Here is a 23,058-nt window from a genome sequence, read left to right as displayed (position 1 = left end):
ATCCCCAGAAGGGTGTTGCATACGTGGCAGTAGGTCGCACTAGCGTATCGAAAAGCTAGCATTCGTCGTTGGATCCTGGTTTGCCTTTCATAAGATCTCAACTCATAAGAGATGGCAATAATTCTTGGTCGTGCCAGTGATTGCTTGCATGAGTATCTCTTTAGCTAATTCCTCCATCTCTTTTGTATTTTGGCTCAACATCTGCGACTCTAGTTTAGAGATTGTGTCCTTATGGTCTTAAAATTCTTTGCTCTTATCTTTGTATTTGTCATACATTGAAGAATTTGGCTCTTTTGGGAATTTGACTTCTTTAGCCTATCGAGCCATTGGTGTTGGCATCTAACCATGGCTGCTAAGGACTGCATCAGCATTTTATGTGTGGCTTTCTTGAATCATTGAGCCCTCCAATTCTTGCTGCACTTATGCCTTTAGGTTGTCTTTGGTCTCTAGGTTGTTATCTTTTTGCTCTCTTTTAATTTCCTCACTCGTGTTCAAGGTTCCTTCATTTGATGTAATTTTGATCTCATACAATATTGCAGCTCCTGTTGATATTTTTTTTAGATTCCTTAGTTGATGCCTGAAACATTTATATGTCTCCAGCATGCATATTCTGCATAAGCATGAAAAACAAACGAGCCAATGTGCTTATTGGCGTTAACAACCAGTGACAAGCTGCTTGCAACTCTACCACAGAGCCTCTGGACCAGGATTAAATCACAACATCCTGTCTAAACCAAAGTTAAAAGATGACCATGCTGTAACTTGCTGCCCTCGCATCATAGCCATAATGTCTTCCACCTCCAACAAGATGAGAGCAAGGCTCAAGGTTCTGGATGACTTTGAAAGAATAGCTACGCAGACTTGAATGAAGAAATTAGAAATAGAAAGGTTCACCATCCCGTGTTTCTTTTATATAGGTTCAGAAAATTTGTGTAGTACCTATGGATATGCCAAGTGTGAGAAACACTGACACACAATCAATTGTTAGAAACATGGTGAAGAGAGAGAGAGAGAGAAGGTTAGGGTGTGAGGAAATGATGCTCAAATGAAGACATGAAGATGGCTTTCATTCATTCATCAAGTATGACAAGATAAGTGAAGTACAAGCCTTATATAGGCTACTCACTCACACACGAGCACCTAGTGCATATGGGATAAGTCCCATGATGACACATCGCACTCACACATGACTCACACACATAGATTAGTACTAGATCACCTAGTACTACACACCAACACACTCTTTGACTATGATATCTCCAACACCCCCCTTCTAAGAACCTTTATTTGACTCAACATAAACACATAGCACCACTAATGATCATCTACCACCTCACAGAGGGATAGATCATGTAATATAGCAGATAAAACTTGCTCCTCAGGTCTAGCAGATGTGGCGAAAATATGCTCAAGCTTGTCCAATCTCTCCCTGGCTGAACTATGGAGGTCAAGATGATGAAGTAGATTGTTAGCCAGCCTCAAATCAATAAGCCCCAGTGCCTTGTCATTCTTCTCATCCCAAGCTGGGAGTTGTATTGATGGGTTTTCACCACGAGGACGAGGCTCCATAGCAGCAAACTGAGGTAACAAATTCGCAGCACTAGATGAACGAGCACGTATGGCAGCTGGTCTAGAACTCCCAAAATGCAATAGTAGACTCCACGTGTGCAAGTGGGCAGATATAGGTGGCTGTAGGTGCTCCAAATACAAACCCTAATCAAAACACAGCAAGAATATGCTCCGAAATGCAGAACTGAACCAGAAATGGAGCTCTTGTGGTCGTAGTAACTGCTTGAAGTGCTGCAGCAGGTCCAACATAAGCAAGGCGGCTCAGCAGGACAGCTCCGAAGTGCTGCAGCAGGTCACCACAGTGAAAAAAGGCTGATGTAGATATGCTGGAAGCCTCAGAACAGCTCCAAAGTGAAAAGCGGTTCCCTGGAACAGCTCCGAAATGATATCAGAACATTCTTCTGAAAAACAGCTTTTCTAGATGCCCTAGAGATCAAGAAGCTGCTCGTAGATGACTCTGGTGGAGGCGGTTGTGCAGCAGTAGCACCAAAACAGCTCGGAGATGCAAACAGCAGCCTCAAGTAGGTCGGGAAAGCCTCCAAAAAAGCCTCAAAATTCTGAACCAATGTGCACAGGTGGTCGGTTTCTGCTGCAGTGTCGTGCAAACCCTAAAATTGGCAATGAAAAAGCTCCAAAACGTCTTCAAAGGTCCACACGTGCAGGCGTGCCTTGAACAGTGTGCCGACCAGCAAGCTAGGAGGCCGCCAAGGGAGGTAGAGCACTCAAGGACAGCTCCAAGAGATCCAACACTTCACACCAACACACTCTTTGGCTATGATATCTCCAACATCAATGGATAACATCCAGCCAAATAAGCATATCTTCTCTGCGCGAACAGAATATAGAAGTGGAACGAGTCAATGCAATAATTGGAAATTTGTTAAACATGTGTTTTAAACACGTGTCAGAACATTGGTCATAAGTAATACTGGTATTTTCTCTGCTATAATGAGCAGACATTGTAATTTATGTTTCCTAGGCCCTCTAGATACAATTGCCACCTCATGGAAGTAGCGATTTGTGTATTGCTGGCATTACATGTTCAAAATGATACTAAGAAATAACTCAAGATTCACCCTGAAGCCCAACCGATAAACCCCAAAACAGAAAAGGCACTTAAAGCTAGCCGCAACAGCAAGGGCCTATTCTATTTATTTTAATGAAGTCAAACGTATTTCATCAAGATAACTGAGGAGAAGATCACTGACCTAAATAGGTTTTATAGTCCTCCCCATCATAGAACAGCTTTAAAGTTGGATACGACCGAATTCCAAATTTCACACAAGTTGTTTTACTTGCTGTACAATCCACTTGGCCGATCTCAACTCCATCTTCAGCATCTAATGCCTTCCCTAACTCTTCCCATAACGCGCTTGCACGACCACTGTAAAGATTGTGCATCAGAAGAATAAATTTAAACTTGCCCTTCAATTTTCCATGAGATTTGACTGAAATAAGAAAACATACCCAAGTACAACACAAGGACTTCAGATACTAGAAGCCAAAGAGCCATAAGGCAATTATAAATGAAAGAACACAATACACAATGAGCCTTAGGACACGTGACATCCTGGCACCCAATCATGAACATCTCTACAACTTCATACATTCTAGAGAGCAATGACATTTCACTCCTAACGCATTATGTGCATGCTGTATGTGTGCACGTTCATGTGTATGTGTGTGTGTGCGCGCGCGCATGCGCATGAGAGAGAGAGAGAGAGAGTATATTAGCGTCCACAGGAGACCAAAGGTCTACGGGACAACAGAAAAACCATCTAGTACATCAGCTTAGGGAGGGCACATGGCAGCTCCCAAGGAGTGTAAAAAGCAGCTCCAATTATTTTAGAGTACCTACATTACGGCTTGGTGTGTGTATACATATCTATGTGTGTGTGTGTATTTATATTTATATTTATATAGATTTATTTATTTATTAATAAGGGATTAGTTCTCCTATATATGTAAATATATAGGAGAGTAATCCCTCATGTATGTCTAATAAGACACATTAATGCACGACTATTTATATCCTATACCACACCTGCCAACTCTAGTAGGCATGTAGCAAGGGATTTCGTTATGAATGGTACTCAACAACCTCTATCTACTGCTCAATCCAAAGCATCTATGGAACTTAGAATAAAAAGTTTCCCTCAATTTAGTTAGGGTCGAGGTGGATCCACACTCCAGAAGACCAATCCTCATTGAGATTGTCACTGAAGTGACACAATTACGCCATCTTAGTGACCCAGCACGGTCTTAGTTTTTAACCAATTGGATTATTCCCAAGGACATATCACACAGTGGGCTGTCCAAACCACACACTGTTCTATTGTGTCATTAACATAATGATGCAGGCAGCCAAATTCTTAGCTGAAATATCCATAAAGGAATAAAGCTGGCACATTAGTTCTTTATTGTCAAAATAGTCATACAGAGTACCTGACTTAATAAATATTTGAACTCATAAAATGCTTAAGACATGTTCTTTTTTTTTTAACAGAGAAAAGGAACTTCTATTAATGCTTAAAATCCAACCATACAAATTGGCAAAACCGGAAAGGTGCCAATCGTGGCCAAAAACAAAAACGGGCTGAAAGAAAACCCGCCTGTTGCTAGAGATCCCAGCTCACTGCCTAGGGATTCTCTGTAACAGGGGCTAACAACCACGGTGGTGGACTATACAGCCAGTGAATCCCTCGCGGCGTGAGATCATAAAATACATCTGCAGGCCAAGCCTTGCATAAACGTGCCCGCTTATCGTCGGTAGCTCGAGAACCTGGAACACCGCGCTCCCAAATGGATCACAGCGTATAAATGTATCCTGCCAAATGGCAACCACCGTAGCCATCGGAGGAACATGGTGCTAGCCCATGACCCAGCTGCAACAGGCCACCTTGATGTTCCAAGCCGTGATGCTAGCCACCGTCTCCCAAACACTATATTCTCTCGACTAAGGGGGATGGTGAGAAGGGGGGGGAGAAGCTCCCTTTGCATCTCGCTTGCCAAAGCATATGCACAACTCCTGTGTGCCCTTCAGGTATCTCATGATACCTTTCACTGCATTCCAATGCTTCTTGCCTGGATTTGCCATATACCTGCTAACCACTCCCACTGCAAACGCAATATCAGGTCTGGTAGCAACCATGGCATACATGAGACTGCCACAAGCTGAAGCATACGGAATCTTGGCCATTTCAGCCCTATCAGCATCTGAGTGTGGGCTGTCCATTGCACTGAGTTTCACATATGGAGGCAATGGAGAACTAAGGGTCTTCCCCCCTTCCATATGAAACCTGTGCAATACTTTGCCAATATATTCGGTCTGAGACAAATACAACAAACGCTGTCCCCTGTCTCTCCGTATCCGCATTCCCAGTATGTGATTTGCATCACCAAGGTCCTTCATATCAAAGGCCTCATGCAATCTTTTCTTAAGGTCATCAAGCTCCTTACGAGCTTTACCAGCAATAAGCATGTCGTCCACATATAAAATGAGAATGATTAAGCTGCCATTTGCAGCCCTTTTGGTATATAAGCAGTGATTGTCATCACTTCTCCTGAAACCTTGGGACTTCATGAAGGTATCAAATTTCTTATACCATCCCTTGGTGCCTGTTTCAGGCCGTAAAGGCTCTTTTTAAGCTTGCATACAAGTGACTCCTTGCCCTTGACTGCAAATCCTTCTGGCTGCTGCATGTAGATCTCTTCATGAAGATCACCGTGAAGAAAGGCTGTCTTCACATCCATTTGGCATAATTCCAAATTCTCACATGCAACCAAAGCAAGTACAATCCTGAGTGTGGTCATCTTAACCACTCGAGAAAAGATCTCATCAAAATCGACACCATACTCCTGCTTAAAGCCCTTGGCAACCAACCTGGCTTTATACCTTGGCTTAGCTCCAAGTGTGACTTTCAATCTATACACCCACTTGCATGGCAATAATTTCATGCCCTTAGGCAACTGCACCAATTCCCAAGTACCATTTTTATGGAGACTGTCCATTTCAGACTTCATGGCTAGTTCCCATAGCCTTTTATCATGCATTTGCACGGCTTCCTTGTAACAGGAAGGTTCTCCACAGTCTGTAAGCATAATAAAATCTGCTCTTGGAACAAATCTGTCTAGCGGTTTCATTTGTCGAGTGGACCTTCGGACCCATTGGTCTTGCTGTCCAACTTGCTGCTCACCTAAAACAGGTGGCTGTTCCAGTAGATCAGGCTGCAGAATTATGCCTGGGAGGTCTTCCAAAGGTGGCATGTCCCGTAGTACATCTTCCGCCACTGCGGGCTGTCCATTTGGACCTGCTGCAGCATCATGCATTGGCTGATTACGCTGCTGATTCGCAGCCTGCCTGAATTGTACAGGATGTCCCGAGTCATCAATGTCAACCTCTGAAGCATCAGAAGGCTTACCTGCTGCCTTAAACATACATGACTCATCAAATAAGACATCATTGCTGCGTATTAGCTTCTTATTCACACGATCCCATAGGCGGTAACCCATCTCACCACTGTCACCATATCCAAGAAAAATGCATTTAAGAGACTTAGGATCAAGCTTGCTGCGATCTTCTCTGCGTATATGCACGTACGCAGTGCAGCCAAAGACCCTCAAGTGCTTATAGGAAGGAGGTTTTCCTGTCCAAAGCTCCTCTGGCACTCTGCCATCTAGTCTTTTATTTGGTGACCTATTGATGAGGTGTACTGCTGTTTTTACAGCCTCAGCCCAAAATCCATGAGGTAAAGCAGCATGTGACATCATAGAGCGGGACTTTTCCTGTATGGTTCTATTCATACGCTCTGCAGTGCCATTTTGCGCTGGACTGTAAGGAGCAGTGAGTTCTCTTTTAATACCTCTAGCATCACAAAATGCATTGAATGCATTAGACATATACTCCCCACCGTTATCTGACCGCAAAGCCTTCAGTGTTCTGCCTGTTTGGTTCTCAACCATAGCAAGCCATTTCTGGAACACTGGAAAGACATCACTCTTCAATCGAAGAGGATACACCCACACCTTCCTTGTGGAATCATCTATAAATGTGACAAAGTACCGTGCACCTCCAAGTGAAGGACTAGGCATCTCACACACGTCTGTATGCACAAGCTCAAGTTGAGCATCTTTATGTCCTAATCTCCTTTTATGAGGACACTGTAACTGTCTACCATATATGCAGTGCTCACAAAACTTTAAATCAGAAAATTTAAGAGATGGTAAGTAGCCAAGGCGAGCCAATTGCTCCATTCCACTTATGCTCATATGTCCCATCCGGCTATGCCACATAGAAATATTCGGCAGCTCGGTGGCATGAATATCAGCATGATTACATACTTTAGCATGAAGAGTATACATTGTGTCAACCTTAGAGCCTCTGGCAACAACCAGGGCACCTTTGGTGACCTTCTAGAAACCATGACCAAAGCTGGTCACAAAACCTTCGTCATCCAACATGCCAGTAGAAATCAGATTTTTCTTGACTTCGGGTACATGCCTGTCATTGTGAAGCATAAGCTGAGTACCATCAGCAAATACAAGCCTGACATCTCCAACACCGACAATACTGCATGCATGATTATCCCCTAGAAAAACGACTCCATTACTCCCTGCTGCATACCTTACAAACAATTCTTTGTAAGGTGTAACATGGAATGAGGCACCTGAGTCAATGATCCAAGAGTGCATGTCTGCAAAATCTCCTGCATGGAGAGAATGAGCATCCAAAGTAGAGAGAAATAGAACCTCTCCCTCACTGTCATAACCGTGTGTAGAATGAAGCTCTTCAATCTTCACACTGCTCTTGCCATTGCTTACTGGTACAATTGCCTTTGCATCTGACGGATCAGTGTTTTTGGCTTTGTCTCTCTTATCATTTTTCAGTTTAAAGCACTGCTTTTTGGTATGTCCCTTTTTGCCACAGTAGTAGCACTCAACATCTTTGTTGGAGCGGGACTTGCTCCTCCCTTTTCCCCTTTCCTGAGATTCGCCTCTTTGCTGACTTCTCCCCCTTGCATTTAAGGCATTGTTAGGCTTTACTGCATCTTGAGCTTTCAGCTTCTGCTCTTCTTGCAAAATCAGCCCTGTGATATCTGAAAAACTTATGAAAGTGTTTGCATTTGTTACAGCTGTGGTGAATGTATCCCAACTTTCAGGAAGAGAGATCAAGAGTGCCATACCCTTGGTTTCCTCAGCCACCACATACTTTTGATTTGCAAGTTGAGTGACAATTGAATTAAACTCATTGAGATGTGCATCCATGGAGGTCCCTTCCTTCATCTTCAGATTGAAGAACTTGCGCAACCAATATATCTTTGTGGCTACACTTTGCTGCTCATATGTGTCCTGTAGCTTTTTCCACACACCCCAGGCTGTTTTTTCACCATCCACATTCCAAACAACACTCTCATGGAGTGACAATTCAATTATGGACTTTGCTGACAGATCAGCTAGTGCCCAAGCATCATCAGTTGTGCCAGTGGGCTTCACACCTTTGTGTATAATAGGAGCATGAAACTGCCTGAGAATTAGCACATTCAGGACCATCTTTTTCCACATTGGGTAGTTAGCAGCACCCTGCAACTTTTTAATATTGAGAAGAGAAGATTCCGAGGATGAAGCCATTACAATCAGCAAGAAATATAACCCACACTTGGGTGCCTGACTCCCTGCAAACCAAGTGCACACAGGCACTTGTACTGTGCTCAAAAAATTAAATTCCTGCAACGGAAAAACAGGACCTGCACCTGCAACTTTTCTCCCACTTAATCAGAGAATTCTGACTGTTTACTGCTTGCTGCAGATTCAGAACAGCAGAACTGTATGCATCAATAAATGCTCTGTTGTACAATCCAGCAGTACCCTGATTTTCAACAGCATCTGCCCTGCTATTACAGTAAAAACCGCAGTAGTTTGTGCACTCTGTACTTCAGTAAATTGACTGTTTTCAGTCCAGTAGTTGACACAAAACAGTACCTGACTGTACTTTTTAGTACAGAATCAGAAATTGACTGTTTAACTGCTCAAAAACTGTCAACATCAAGCTTCCAGTTGCCCCTAAAACTGTGTAACACAGTGTAGAACAAGAATTAGGCAAAAGCCCCTGGACCGAAAGCAAAATTCTGAGAAAAGAAGCGAGACGAAGCTGGCCCTCGTTCAAGCGCCAGTAGTCGCCCATAACAAGACTGCGGTGGAGATGCTAGCGCCTGTGGCGCTGGTGGCGGAGCTGCTGGCGCCTGTGGCGCTGGTAGCGCCGCTGCTGGCGCCTGTGGCGCTGGTGGCGCCGCTTCTGCTGGCGCCTGTGGCGCTGGTAGCGCCGCTTCTGCTGGCGTCGCCTGGCGGCTTGGCTGTTGGCGTCGCCGTAGGCTTGGCTGCTGGCATCGCCGGTGACTTGGCTGCTGGCGTCGCCGCTTATGGCGTCGCTGGTAGCTTTGCTGCTAGCGACGAATAGCCTCGATGGCTGATGGCGCTGGCAGCGCTGAATGCTGCCAGCCCCTGCTGAAAGCAGCAGATCGATGCTGCTGCTGGCACTGTTGCTGGACAGACGGGAGAAGAAGGTAGGCAGGCTCTGATACCACTTGTGGCGAGGGAGAGAAGGAGCACACCGACACACAAGCAGGATAAACACAAGAGTGTGGGGATAAAACATATGTGTGTACCTCCCCTAGCACACAGTCAACCTTTTATATGAAAGGATAAGGTTACAACACTAAGTACACCGTACTTAGTGTACTTAACAAATAAAAGTACTAACTGTACTTAAGTGTACTAACTGTACTTGGGTGGCCATAGTGCCTTTACCCCAACAGCTCCGACTATACATCTGTGGCAGCTGCCATCCACTCGCATCTGCTCAAGCTACGGGCCCATTGGGAGACTACCGTGTGCGACCATCCAAAAGAAATAAGATATCTTCCATGGACGCAAGCTAGACCACAGGCGGGCCCAAAATCTGGATCTAACCTCCTCAAGCACTTGCCGCGCACTCCAGTGTCTCTCCCACAAAGGGGTCCAAGCCATTGCGTCCATCTAGATGCGACGTCCTATCCGCGTGGTGTACAAGAAGAAAGGCACCTCCTCCACTCTCTCTGAGAAACCTGCTCTGACCGGCCATAACCACTCTCTGGGGTCCCACTGTCTCTCGCTGCGAGGGCGTCCCTCCCATAACCATAGTCTCCAGCGGGGGACATCTAGGTCTATGATGCAAGAAGGGTCGATTGACCACTCCTTGTCCAAACATCCCACTACTATGACCCTCTGCCAACCCACTTGGCCTAACACCCCATCCATCTCCTGATCCCCTGTGATCCAGGGCTGCAGTAGTCCGCCCGGTCCCACATCATAGAACTGTGCGCTCGTGGGGACTAGCGACTACAGGCACAGCTAAATCCTCAGAGGTACACCCGTCCTAGAGAACTGTCCTAGCCAGTGTGCCGGAGTGAAAACCTGCAGTCCCTCCCTCCAAGAGTCCGGAATAGCTGCCTCTATCTCCACCATCCTCTGGGCTCTCTCAGCCTCTGCAATTGGGCACTTGCCGACCTAGGCCCCGTGGCCTGAAAGAACAGGCAGCTCATCCTATCCCCCTGCTGTACCCAACGAGCATGAGCAGAATGATAAGAATACTCAGCCCTCCTCAACTCCGTGTCCTGAAGCTCTAGACGTGCACACTCATAGCTGTCAACAAGCCACTGGAACTCTGTGTCCTGCTCCTTGAGACGCTCAATGGAGGCTAAGTCACTTGAAGGGAAAAACGACGGCGGAGAGCCTGGGTGCAGAGCTCCTCACTACTCTGAATCGCCTTGGCTGTCCAAGATGCCCAGCCACCCTCCAGAGTGTCCTCTGGCTGTTGCCAAATCTCCGATATGACATGCAACACCTCCTCCTCCTGCATCAACGCATCTGGGATGCGAACCCCCCCTCTGTGAGAGCCCTCGACAGGGCTGCTGCAAATGAAACACACACAATCGGCGAGTGGTCTGAGAGGGTAGTCCCTGCAAGAATGCCCGTGGAACCACCTCTATGCATGGCCCAATCTCCAACGTAGAACCTATCCATCATGCCGGCGCTGGCCAAAGGAGAAACTAAGACTGCCAGGGGTCCTAAAGAACTCAGCCTTAGTCCCTGCCACAGACCGAAAAGATAAACTGCTCCCAAGTACTCTTCTCCGCCGCGGGCATCTCGGAGAAAGAAGCACCCCCTTGTTTGTCTTCTCCGAACTCAAGATTGTTGAAGTCCCCTCCAACAATCCACGAGTCTACATCCCGGAGACAATCGGTCAAGCGCCCCCAGAAGGCCAGACGCTGCTAGGGCATACACGTTCAGGATCCCAGTCCTGGAATCTCCCATCCGTAATCCCATCCAAACTGCTCTACCTATAATGAGCTCCCCCTGGTCATACACCTCTGATGCAACCGCCTGCGAGACTGAGATGCAAACCCCTCCACTCCTTTCCACTGCGGGAGACCAGATCTCTGGGCCTCTCCCAAGAAGGAGGTGGCGTCTACGTCTGATGTCCGAGGCAAAAAACATATGCTCCTGTACCAAAAGGAAATCCACTGTCCTACCAACCACTGCTCTCTGTAACTCCTGGCGAAGTAACAAGTGCTGGGGTTGCTGACGTGCCCGATCGTGGAGTCCGTGCATGTTCCAACAAACCATGGTCCAACTCATGGGGAGGCGGGGGGGTGGAAAACAAGGCTCTCTTGTGCTAAGGAGCCTGCACTATAACCTCCGACTTCTATGACTTCACCGGTGGTTTGGAGGGGGAGTAGTCCAAATCCACTCAGCGCCGAACTAGTGGCGTAACTGGCTCGATGCCTACCTTGATGGCCCACTGCATCAAGGAGGCCTCGACTCCAAGCTATCCGCACACTGCTGTAGCGTCCAGTATGATGCATGCTTAAGCTGAACCTCAAGACCTAGGCGAAGCACACAAATAGCTGCTCCCAAGTCCCGTCTATCTGCAGAAAAACCCAACTGAAAAGTGGCGGTCTTCCCATGGGAGACCCACGGGTCCCTCCCCTACGGGCCTCGCCACTCCTCCATCATGCTGAACATCTGCTGCCCCATCATCAAATCAAACAGCGTGGGGGTCCACTGCTCCTCCCCACTAGCTGAGAAGTGAAATCCCCAGAAGGGACGAGTGCGAGAGCCGTACACTCCTATGGAACCCCTTTTCGGGGCTGTAAAATCAGGATTGACACCTCCAGAGCAAGCGGGTATCTGTCCGGAATCTCTAGGTAGTTCCATGGTCCTAGCCTCCAAAACTCTCTAGGTGGAGGATGAGCATGGTGGGGCTTAGGACCTGGAAGCTGAGAAAGGGCCCCGATGACCCTGACTGTGAGGAGATAGAGCCAGAGCTGGGCTGCGTCGAAGAGTGCTCAGGCACCCCCTTGCCCGTAGGTCGAGACGAGGAAGGGCGAGAGGCAGGCGGGGGGGGAGGAGGCTGCTCTAAGGGGGCCGCGGGGGGGGGGGGGGGGGGGGGGGGTGAGAGTAACAGCAGCTAGGGGGAGGGGGGGTGGGTGCTTAAGACATGTTCTTGAAAGTCACTTTCAAATGAAACATGGAGAGGATTATATTAACAAATACATGCATAACATCTACATACCAATTAACATATATCGCATTAAAAAATCACAATTTAAGGAACAAAAATGATAACTAATGCATGCAAAACGCACGTACACATGCACTTCACTGGACTAAAAAGTTCCATGTACACTTTTACATGCATGGTTTTCCAGCCCATGCAAGAGCATACAACCACTAGATGCAAACTTAACAGAGCATGCATGTACTGCATGCAAAATTACAGAGCTGGATGCATGGTTGTCTAGTCCATTGGGCATGCAATCATTTTCCACGCAAGCATAGATCTGCATGCATGGTTTTCTAGCCCATGTATGCGGATGCAAACTTGGCATGCAAGCATAGATCGAAATGCATGCATTCCGGTTAGCTTTCCGGCCCATGCATGAGCATGTTAAACATTGCATGCAGACTGATAGATCATCATGTAGGCTTTCCAGCCCATGCATGAGCATGCAAACTTATAAACCTTTATGCAGGACTTTCTAACCCATGCATGAGCATGCCATCTCTGCATGCAAGCTCATATAATCAATGCATGCTACCAAGCTAGACACATAACATATGCATGCAACTCCATAAGCATGCATGAATGCCAAAATTTCAAGTCCTAATTAGGTGAATGCATCCGCATGCATGCCATGCAAGAGCACACTATTCCAGGTACACTTACGAGTCGTACCTTCAGCTCATTCCAGAAGCTTTCTGTTCACCAAAACAGAGCAGGACATTGGAACTTTTCCCTTTTCTTTTGCACGCATGCACCTCCTTGGTACCAGAAGTAGGCAAACTTCCTTTCATCATATTTTTGCAATTTTGTCTTCCCCACAGCCACTTTAAACTGGCTGAACAATGTGCCAGAACCCCACAAACTGTGGTATTTCCATTTCATCTGCTTAGTCAGACCAAAGTGACCATCAACTACCATACCATTTATTGCAGGGGACATCCAATGGGTGCCGGGTGGTTGGACTTGGTGGTGTGGGGGAAAGGCTGAAGGGCAGCATCGCGAAGAGAGCGGGTATCTTCTAGCAAGGGGAGTCATCAATATCAGCAAACAAAATAGAAATGCAAGTAGCGTCGGTGGAGGCTAGCTTGTGATTAAAGTGGATCTCCTAATAGCTAAGTGTGTGTGATGGGATGTGCAGTGTAGGGTATGAGGTGGACAAGCTAAAGAACAAGTAGGTATGGTTGGCTCCAGGGGAGTGGTGGCAGTATGGAAAAGTCTGTGATGTGTGAGAAGCAAAGGCAAGGGATCCCATTGGTAGTCAACTACACTCGAACCACCTCCATGCAGGACATAAGTAAGCCGTCTCGAAGGCCATTTGTGCAGACCATTCTAGATAATCAGGTCATGTATCCTGCCCATATCCATGAAAGAGTATCCATATGAGGTGACCAGGCCTCGCCTATCTGCGGATCAATGTCAGGTAATAGAATAGTCATGCTGAAAGTCAATGATCAATCCCTGTCGTCTCCAATCCTAGCATTAAAGTCCCCAAGAAGAACTTTGCCGCGGTTCGAAAGACCATGATATCTGGATATATGGCCGCATATGGAGATGTCTTATCCTCTTCTGGAAGCTCCGTAGCCAAATGTGAGGTCTCTAAGGAGACTGCGATGAGAAGGTCCCATTGAGCTGCCATAGAAAAATTACCATGGGGGGTTACATCTCTACTCCGAAATCACCCCAGTGAGAGAAGATCAGTATAGAACTGTGACTCCTTTAATCACCATACTTCGTATGTCTCTTAGTCTCATCCCGATTGGCCAACACCCACGAATGGCCACAAACTACTGGTAGTGGGCACTCTGGACTTTAACGAGTCTCTATGTAGAAGATAATATATCATCCTATGTACGACTCTAAGAAGTTCCCTGGCTCTGACGACAAGGTTCCATTGCAGTTCCAAATGGTGGACGTCGAGGTCTGGTCCTTTGAATCTCACAGCCCCACCTCTCTAGGTGGGTGTTCCAATGAGCATCCATCTAGGTCCGGTTAAGAGTCGCACTTCCAGAATCACTGTCTACTCACACCCAAGCCTAGAGAGAGGACTACCCATAGTACTTCCCTAGCGGGCAGCATCCCACTGCTGTAAGAGAATCCTCCACCTGCAAGAGGGTAAGATCCTCATCCATATGGATCTATGGATACTCCCAAAGAGCTACACATTTCCACAGTGCTACCAATCAGGATTGAGTATCCCTGACGTGTATGATCAAGGGCTGAAACCTGTTGGGGTCGCGCACCACTCGCCAAGCCCCATCGATCCCATGCTCCTGTACCTCCCAAATGGAGGTCACAAAAGTGGTGGCATACTTGACAGTAGTAGGAGTGAACGGAATCCAGCGTTCTCTATTTTTAAGAGCTTTATTGGCTCTTTGTTGCTGCTTCAGTAGGGTGGCTGAAATGGTTGCTTTTGCAAGCTCTTGCTTCAGTACATCCACCCACCTGGAAGTCTCCTCGATGGCCGACTGCATTGTGGCTATGTGCTCCTCTACAACCATAACGCTCCTCAGGGTTATTTCTACCTATTGTCGAAGATCATCCACCTCCTTCTGAAGATCAGTAGCCTTAATCTAGATCGTTAAGACATCACGTCTGAGAATGTTAACCTATCGTGCTACTTGGGCCTCTCGAGCTTGGAGATAGTGTATCTCCGTAAGAAGCTGCTATAAGAGGTCTACAGAGACTAAGGGCTGCTGTGGTGGGTATGCGTAAAAGAGATAAGTGAGGATGAGCTGGAGAAAGTGGGCAAAGAAGCCTAGTAGGGCAAAGAGAAAGTCTGGCAGCAGTGGGCAAAGAAGCCTAGTAGGGCATGGGGATGGGAGGGGAGGACGTGAGAAGTAGGGGAGACAGAGAGACAGAGAGGGGGGAAAGGGAGGGGGCCGTGTCAAGTTTGCAAATATTTTTAAAACAAGCATATTTTTTATCATAATGCAATTATAATTAAATCATTACATGTGAATAGGTATCCTCGAAACGAGGGTCTAATTTCACGCATTTCCAAAGTACCCCGATCTTTCAGAGGTCACTCTAGAGTCTATCATCCTGCATGGCTCCACTCTCCGTACAAGCATCTAGGACCCTTCTTAAAATGCCATGTCAATATTATCAATGAACTCAATAAGAACCATGCTCTCTAGCAGATATGAATCAATTCCTTGAAGTTAGCATTGGAAAACTACAACTCATTAAAAAAATAGGTTTAGAGGATCTTGCTTAAGGTATTACTCATACATCAGGCAAAAGGCAAAGAAAAAAAAAAGGACTTTAGACGTGCTGAGATCTAATGTCATCAAAGTTAACAACACCTTACTCAAAGTACTCACCAATGCTTACACCAAGGCACACAAAATTTGATAAACCAAAGTGTATCCTTCTCTTTTACCTGCCAAAAAGAGCATATCATTGAAATATCAAAATGCATGGCTAGAGACAACACATCTACAATAAGAAAGAATAAATTTTCGCAAGGCTCAAGTCGTCATGAATGCTTCTGATGCCACATTTATTTGAATAATAAGTCACTGCATGTGAAACCCTGAACTCTTTTGCATTTACGGATTGTGGGTTCTTTCTCTTCTTTCTGTTTCTTCTTGAAACAGAAAAAAGAAAGAAGGTGCCCTTTTAAACCAAAACTTTACTCTTCCTGATATTTGAGCTTCATGCCAAATAGATGAATACAAACCAGAACCATAGCAGTGTTTTTAATGCTGGACTTCCTTATGTGTACATTACAAAGAAATATCCAATTTAACACAAAGCCTCTTATACTAAATAGGAGAGTTTGATCATCTTTCCTATTAGACTTGAACATCTTTACTTTTTCCTAAAACGTATTGAAGAAACCCCACTTATACGAGGGAAATGTATTCCAAAAAAGGTACACCCAAAACTGTTTCAATCTCACAATTCAATACTAATGTTGATGGCTTGTGGCTAAAAACCCATGGGCCCATTCAATTGTTTGCAGCACCTCGGTGCAAGTATGCCAAAAGGGTTCTATGATTATTGCACAATCTGGAACACCAAAGGCAAGCTTGAAACACTTTTGAACCTAGCAGACCAGTTGGACCTCTTGAAAGTCCAAGACCTCTTGAGGTAGCGCTCGTGACTCAAAATCTGCAGGGCGGTTGAAGGTGACGGAAGACAACTTTTACAACATAAAATTCCTGTTATAAGCTGCCCGCAGCTCAGCGAGGGCTCCTGCCCCTTCTTTTTCCACGTGTTTCAAGCCTATGGAGCTACCTGGTCTTAGAAAAAACTAAATCCTTGGCTAGTTTCCCCACACAGAAGAAATAGAAATGGATAAGGTGTGTGCAACGGAAGGATCTTAGAGAGGAGTTAATCCAGTGTGTCCACAAGAGAGAACAAGCACCAAATTCAAAACAGTAAAGGAGTCCAAAAATGTCTAAGGATATATTGCACAAATCTGAGCCAACCATTCTTATAGAAAGCTTCACCAAACATCCCAAAACACGCAGCTGTCCACTGCCCTGGATGCTTGATGGTGAGCATAAACACAGCAGTGGTGCACCGTGTCAATGATATTACAATCAAAGTTGCCCCTTCATTTTGCTTTCATTAAATAGCACTTCTAGTCTGCAATATTGATTCATGCGTGAAACAATTTCATGTAAGCTGCAAGTGATATTAGAAGAAAGAGGACAGATTTTAGTCTAGCACTATCTCAGGTTCTAATTTTTTTAACATAGAAGGCACTATGGGGGCTGAAACATGCCCCACAGGCTTGGTATAAGAAAAATCATACATTTTTTACCAATCAGGGTCTACAGAATAGTCCAACTGAGAGGACCTTTATGTCAAAACAGACAAAAAGGATTTGCTGATTATGTGGATGATATGCTGTCACAGGCACAAATGAAGAGAAATTTGTAGAATTCAAGAAGGACCTTGAAGCTTCATTTGAGAGTCTGATATGATTTGGGCATTCAGTTTTTGCAAACAGATGAAGGCATTGTGCTCAAACAGTCAAAATGCATTAAGGGGCTGTTACAAAGGTTCAATTTTCAAGATTGCAAGCCTATTTCAACTCCCATTGAGCCAGGGTTTGAGGCTGTCCATGCATGATGCAGGTGAACCTTTTAATGCTGTTGTGTACAGTCGAGCTGTTGCATGCCTTATTTATCTCTGTAATATCCGTCCAGATATTCACTTTCATGCATCTAGTTGAGCAGGTACAGCCCAAAGACACAGCATTGGTGTGCTGTAAAGCGTGGTTTCAGATATTTGAAGGGTATTCAGTGTCTTGGTCTGTTCTACGCTAGGGGGGTGACTTTGATTTGCATGCTTTCAGTGATTCACATTGGGTTGGTGATTATGACACTAGACATTCCACCACTGGAAATTGTTTCTTTATTGGTAGTTCATGCATTTCTTGGTTGAGCAAGAAACAATTCACTATGGCAACTTCATCTTGTGAAGCTGAGTACAGGGTAGACAGAGTGCTATTCTGGTGGCACGGAATCCTCTGTTTCATGCATGTACGAAACACATTGAGATCCATTATCATTATGTCAGAGAGAGGTTACAGGCACAAGAAACCAGTCTGATCTACTATCTACAAATCATACCTTGCAGATCTTTTCAGCAAAGCCCTCTCCAGAGAAAACTTTAAAGCTTTCCGCAAAGCTTTGGACTTACTTTCATTTAGTGGTTGAGATCACACTTAGTCCACCAGGACATTGTCATTGCAGTGGGTGTTGGAAATATTATAATATCTAAGGCAGTGGCCATGTATAAGTTGATTAGGAGGGTTAGGGACACTTTTTCCTTCTAAGGTTTTTCCCCCTAACCACAATTAGAGGTTGAGTGAGTAGAGCAATCAGTTTTGACTCTCCCTAGGATTTTAGGGTTTTATCATATTAATAGCCCTCTTGTATCTCATTCTTGCAATCTGCTCCACATTTTTTAGCTCTCTCCATCATAATTACCAGGGAACGGCGTTCCATCTTCCTAGAACGTGGGAATGCCGCACCCAGGTGGATGGCAGTGCAGGAACATCTGGGAACGTTCCTAGAAGGGGGAACGCCTGGGAAACGTTCCGGGAACACGGCCAGAACGCGTTCCGGGCTGGGTCTTTGGCGTTCTGGGTTTAGGGCTATGCGGGAGCACCATTTTTAGAGCCGACGGAGGGCTTTAAGCCCTCTCCAACCCCTTCCCCTCAGCCTCTCAGCCCCCTCTCTCAAGCACTCAGCCCACTCAGCTTAAAGCACATTGCAATTCTCTGGCTTAAAGCTTTAAAGTTTATGCACGTTGTTCATTGCACAATGCACATTGCAATTTGAGTTGATGTATATTTCAGTTTTCTAAGGATTATGTGGTGCACACGGCACTCGCCTTGGATTTCTCGGCCAACCACTGGCTCCCTCTCTAGCTATTGAAACATAATCTTTTCCTACAGACACGGTACTACGAGGAGATGATGTAGTTCTTCGAGGAGCAGACAGCCAGCTTGAGGCCGAGGCCGATTTGATTACAGAATGTAAGAGTCTCTGAGAACAACTGGACAGCACGGGGGATTTGGAAAGCTTAGAGCTGCTACATCTGGTTATTCCTAGCATATTTTGGTATGTTTCCATGTGATTTGATGACGTCTCATATGATGCGGGCGTTCCCATTCCCATTCTGACCCCCCACGTTCCCGAAACATTCCCATTCCCTGGTAACTATGCTCTCCATCTCCAAACTCTTAGAAGAGGTATCAAGAGGTAGGGCAAGGAGGGAGTAGGTAGAGTTGCAAAGCAAGGACGCAAGACAAGGAGGGAGGAAGCAGGGAGGAGAGCAAGGAGGCAAGAGACTGAAGCGGAGCAAGAGGTATCAAGTGGATTGTGGCGAGGTAGGCCGGAGAGAGAGTTTAAATTTTTACTTGACTTGGATCTAGACAGATCAAACTGTGAGGGAAAGAGGGGAGTGGAACGATAGGAGAGGGAGACACTAGGGAGTGTGGGTGTGTGAAAATTGTGTTGAGCCACACCACAAACTCTAAGGTTTTATTAGGATTAGGTATTCCCCCTATGACTGTCTTCGAACAGTCATAGTAGTCGTAACATTTAAAGGGTGGCAATGTGCCTTTACCCCAACAACCTCCCACCTAAAGGCCAATGTGCCTAAAGGGGAGAAAAGAATAAAAATTACAGTAATATACAGTTACTGTATACAAGACCATAAAATAAGAATGGTCTCATCCTAATCCCATGATGCGGCAACAATGTGCAAACCGCTCTGTAGGCAAGCTCTTAGTGAGCAAATCTGCAGGATTATCATCAGTATGCACCTTCACAAGCTCAAGCCGCTTGTCTTCCAGTACCTCCCTGATGAAATGGTATTTCACATCTATGTGCTTGGTCTTCTGATGAAAGACCGGATTCTTTGCCAACATGATAGCACTCTGACTATCACAATGCAAAACTGGCATATCTCCTGTAATGCCCAAATCTCCCACCAGCCGAGTAAGCCATATTGCTTCCTTGCAAGCCTCAGTGGCTGCAATATATTCAGCTTCAGTGGTTGACAGTGCAATGCATTTCTGCAAACGAGACACCCATGATATAGGACCTCCTGCAAATGTGAAAATGTAACCGGTAGTAGACTTCCGGTTATCTGCATTCCCTGCATAGTCTGAATCTGTAAAACCATGCACCAATGCATCCTGCCTACCATAGCATATGCACAAGTCTTTGGTACCCTTGAGATACCTCAAGACGCCTTTCACTGCTTCCCAATGCCGCTTGCCTAGATTTGCCATATACCTGCTGATGACTCCCACCGCAAAAGCAATATCCGGACTAGTGGCAACCATGGCATACATCAAAGAACCAACTGCAGATGCATACGGAACCTTGGCCATCTCAGCCTTATCATCATCTGATCTGGGGCTGTCCTTACTGCTGAGTTTTAAATGAGGAGGCAACGGGGTACTAATAGACTTCCCCCCTTCCATGTTAAACCTCTGCAGTACTTTGCCAATGTACTCTTCCTGTGACAGAAACAAAAGTCCCTTAGACCTGTCACGAAATCCGCATACCCAGTATGTGATTTGCATCACCCAAGTCTTTCATGTCAATGTACAAACACCGAAAAGAAAAACTTTTGAGCACTGTCAACGATGGACAGTTAGGGACCGAGTAAACTCGATGCGCCCTAGCCAAGCGTGGCTCAACTGAGATTTTCAAAGTGTCGTACACAGAATGTGACCTGCAAGAAATGTCACTGAGTACACTGCGGAAACAAGACCAATGTGGGCACCTTGGCTCCACACTGCCTCAAGGCATACACTGCATACACTTCCAGGCAAAAGCCCTTTGAAATTGTCACCCGAAAACTGAGATTTGCACTCAGCAAAAGCATAAAAGCCCTCTACAAATTAAGGCATCTGACCTTCCCGAAAAATAACTGTGCAACTACCACACACTGTGGCACTAGTCACCTCAAGCACGAGGGACACGAGTGTACTTGCTGTACCTCAAACACACAGTTTTAGAACTGAAAAATTCCGGGAATGCATCAAGATAAAACCTCGTTGTACTTCTGTACCTGCGTGTACTTGCAAGTACCACGCAAAAGAGCAGAGTGCTCTCACTTTTTCCTTCTTCCCCAAAAAAAAAATTTCTGTGCCTGCTGTACCTGCAAGTACCTGCTGTACCCTGTACTTGCGAGGGCACGGATCCCCCAAAAAAATGGGGCAATTCCTTGGCTGAGGGTACAGCCGGTACGGCTGTACCTGTACGTGCACGCGTCCGTACAGCCGGTACGGCTGCCTGTCGTGGCTGGTCACGGTCACGACCAGCTGCCTGTGCAGCCTGGTTACGCGGCCGGTGCTGCGCGCTGCGTGCGCTGGCTGCGCCCGCCTTGGAGCTGCGGCTGCCTGACTGGCTGCGGCCGCCTGGTAGGCTGCGGCCGCCGTTTGCTGCTGCAGCTATGGCTGCACGCGGGCCTGCTGCGCGCGGCTGGTCGCACACCTGCTGCACGCGGCTGCGCCCTGCTCGCGCACCTGCTGCGCCTTGAAGCACACCGCGTGCTGCCTGTTGACAGAGGGCACGAGGCCCGAGGGGAGAGGGAGGGGTAGACTGGAGTGAGAGGGAGAGGGTAGCTCTGATACCACTTGTGAGGGAAAGAGGGGAGTGGAACGATAGGAGAGGGAGACACTAGGGAGTGTGGGTGTGTGAAAATTGTGTTGAGCCACACCACAAACTCAAAAATTTTATTAGGATTAGGTATTCCCCCTATGACTGTCTTAGGACAGTCATAGTAGTTGTAACATTTAAAGGGTGGCAATGTGCCTTTACCCCAACACAAACCTGGATCAAGACCAAATGGATGACGAGATAGTCTAAAACTACTCCAGCTGCAACAAGCCCATACCGAGAGCTCAAGATGAACTTTGGCAATCTCAAATGCGAAGTTGAGAGACTTAAGAATGTCGTTGCCAAGTCCAAGAGTGAGCTCATGGCTATTGTAGGGAAGAATATCCACCTGTGGTACGCGTTTGCAGATCGCACAACAAAAGGTTGGATCCAAACCCAGTGGACCCAAAGGTGACCAAAAACTGGACCAAGAGATTGTGACAAACTAAACCCGGTCCAAAAAATACCCAACTGAAAAGAGATCAAACATAGAACAAGAACAGAAAAGGAACAAACCAGACAGTAGGCTGGACCCGAGACACATCCAAGTTAATAGGATGCATTACAATGTTTTGAACGCGAGAAGATCCTCAAATTGCATTGATCTTGTGCAAAATTACTATGTAACCCAACGTGGAAAGGGTCACTTTGTCATTCACTTGATTAACCAGTACCAGCACTGTATATGGCCAGCCGGCTAACGATGGACAGTTGGTCAGATAGCATGGCCGATGAATACACTGGTAGCGACGACTCTACTCTATGCCAATCGATGAACGGAAGGTATGATTCGTGAAGTCAAGCCTTCATCTGATAAGGCATAATGCAGAAAACTCATTCATAACATTAAAACTCGAGAAAAAACCCCGCACGAAGTTCCCACTACCCTTTCACCTTTCAGCTGTCTTCAGATGTAGAGATTAGGCTAGACGAGAGCATTTTCATGGTGTCCAAAACATGGTAGCCAATATGACATCGTGTATAACGGTGGACACGAATAGAAGCTCACTTTGTCCATGAAGGTGGCATCGTTGAGACTAACAACGTCTGCACGTATTCGAAAATCTCCAATCGCCAACAAAAGCATGGTCGTGATGAGAAGTATCACCAAACGTCGCTGAAGCATCGCCATGGTGTTGGATTACCAATTTCGCAGTGGAGACGGAACACGAGTCAAATGATCACCCCTCACTTGCAAATAATGTAAGATGTAAGAGGTTGAGGGAGAATATAAATTTCTCTTTTTTTAAAAACAGGAAAAGAAATTAGCTTAATACAAAGGGCTAGTATTGTGCCCCATAAAAAGAGCTTGGCACGTAAGCATATTTTGCCTCTCTTTTGGGTCTTGGGGTCTTCCCATGGAGAAAAAAGGAGGGTTGGGCAGCTGACATTTTAGGGGTAAGGGGTTCCACTTCAATGGAGTCTCGAAATGCGAGATGCAAGGGTGGCATGTATACTTCTTATCTTGCCCATGGTTTTTGTATTTTGGAAGCTAATGTTTCACTTTTTGGGTTTCGGGCTTTAGGGTTAGGAGTTTCAATGTTTGGATTTCGAATTTCAGGGTTTCAAGTTTCAAATTCATCCAAATCTCATATGAAGCGCATGAAACTCAAGGAAAAATCGCAAGGTCACTACAACAACAATAACAAAATGAAAAACAAAATTAAAAACACATTGTAAAGTAGAATCTACTATGAATGCATGAGCAGGAATAATGGACTCTGAATGCCTAACTAATGTACAACCTAC

The 23,058-nt window shown here is 45.9% G+C and overlaps 1 protein-coding gene across 1 annotated transcript in view; it reads right to left on the bottom strand.

The window, feature by feature from the left end:
* The window catches only part of PDIL5-1 (PDI-like 5-1), a 74,441-nt gene extending 51,925 nt beyond the window's left edge, over nucleotides 1-22,516 (bottom strand). The window contains exons 1-3 of the mRNA XM_087376087.1: nucleotides 22,319-22,516; nucleotides 15,493-15,551; nucleotides 2,778-2,953 (exon numbers count right to left, since the gene is read on the bottom strand). Of these exons, the coding sequence (XP_087232213.1) occupies nucleotides 2,778-2,953; nucleotides 15,493-15,551; nucleotides 22,319-22,441 (358 nt within the window). The 5' untranslated portion in view covers nucleotides 22,442-22,516. The remainder of the gene's footprint in view (nucleotides 1-2,777; nucleotides 2,954-15,492; nucleotides 15,552-22,318) is intronic.
* Nucleotides 22,517-23,058: the final 542 nt, after the last annotated feature.

This window comes from Dipteris shenzhenensis, chromosome 6 (genome assembly GCF_047967505.1).
Source record: "Dipteris shenzhenensis isolate YYH24624 ecotype China chromosome 6, Dip_SZ_1.0, whole genome shotgun sequence".
Lineage (NCBI taxonomy): Eukaryota > Viridiplantae > Streptophyta > Polypodiopsida > Gleicheniales > Dipteridaceae > Dipteris > Dipteris shenzhenensis.
This window is presented reverse-complemented; position numbering and strand designations above follow the sequence as displayed.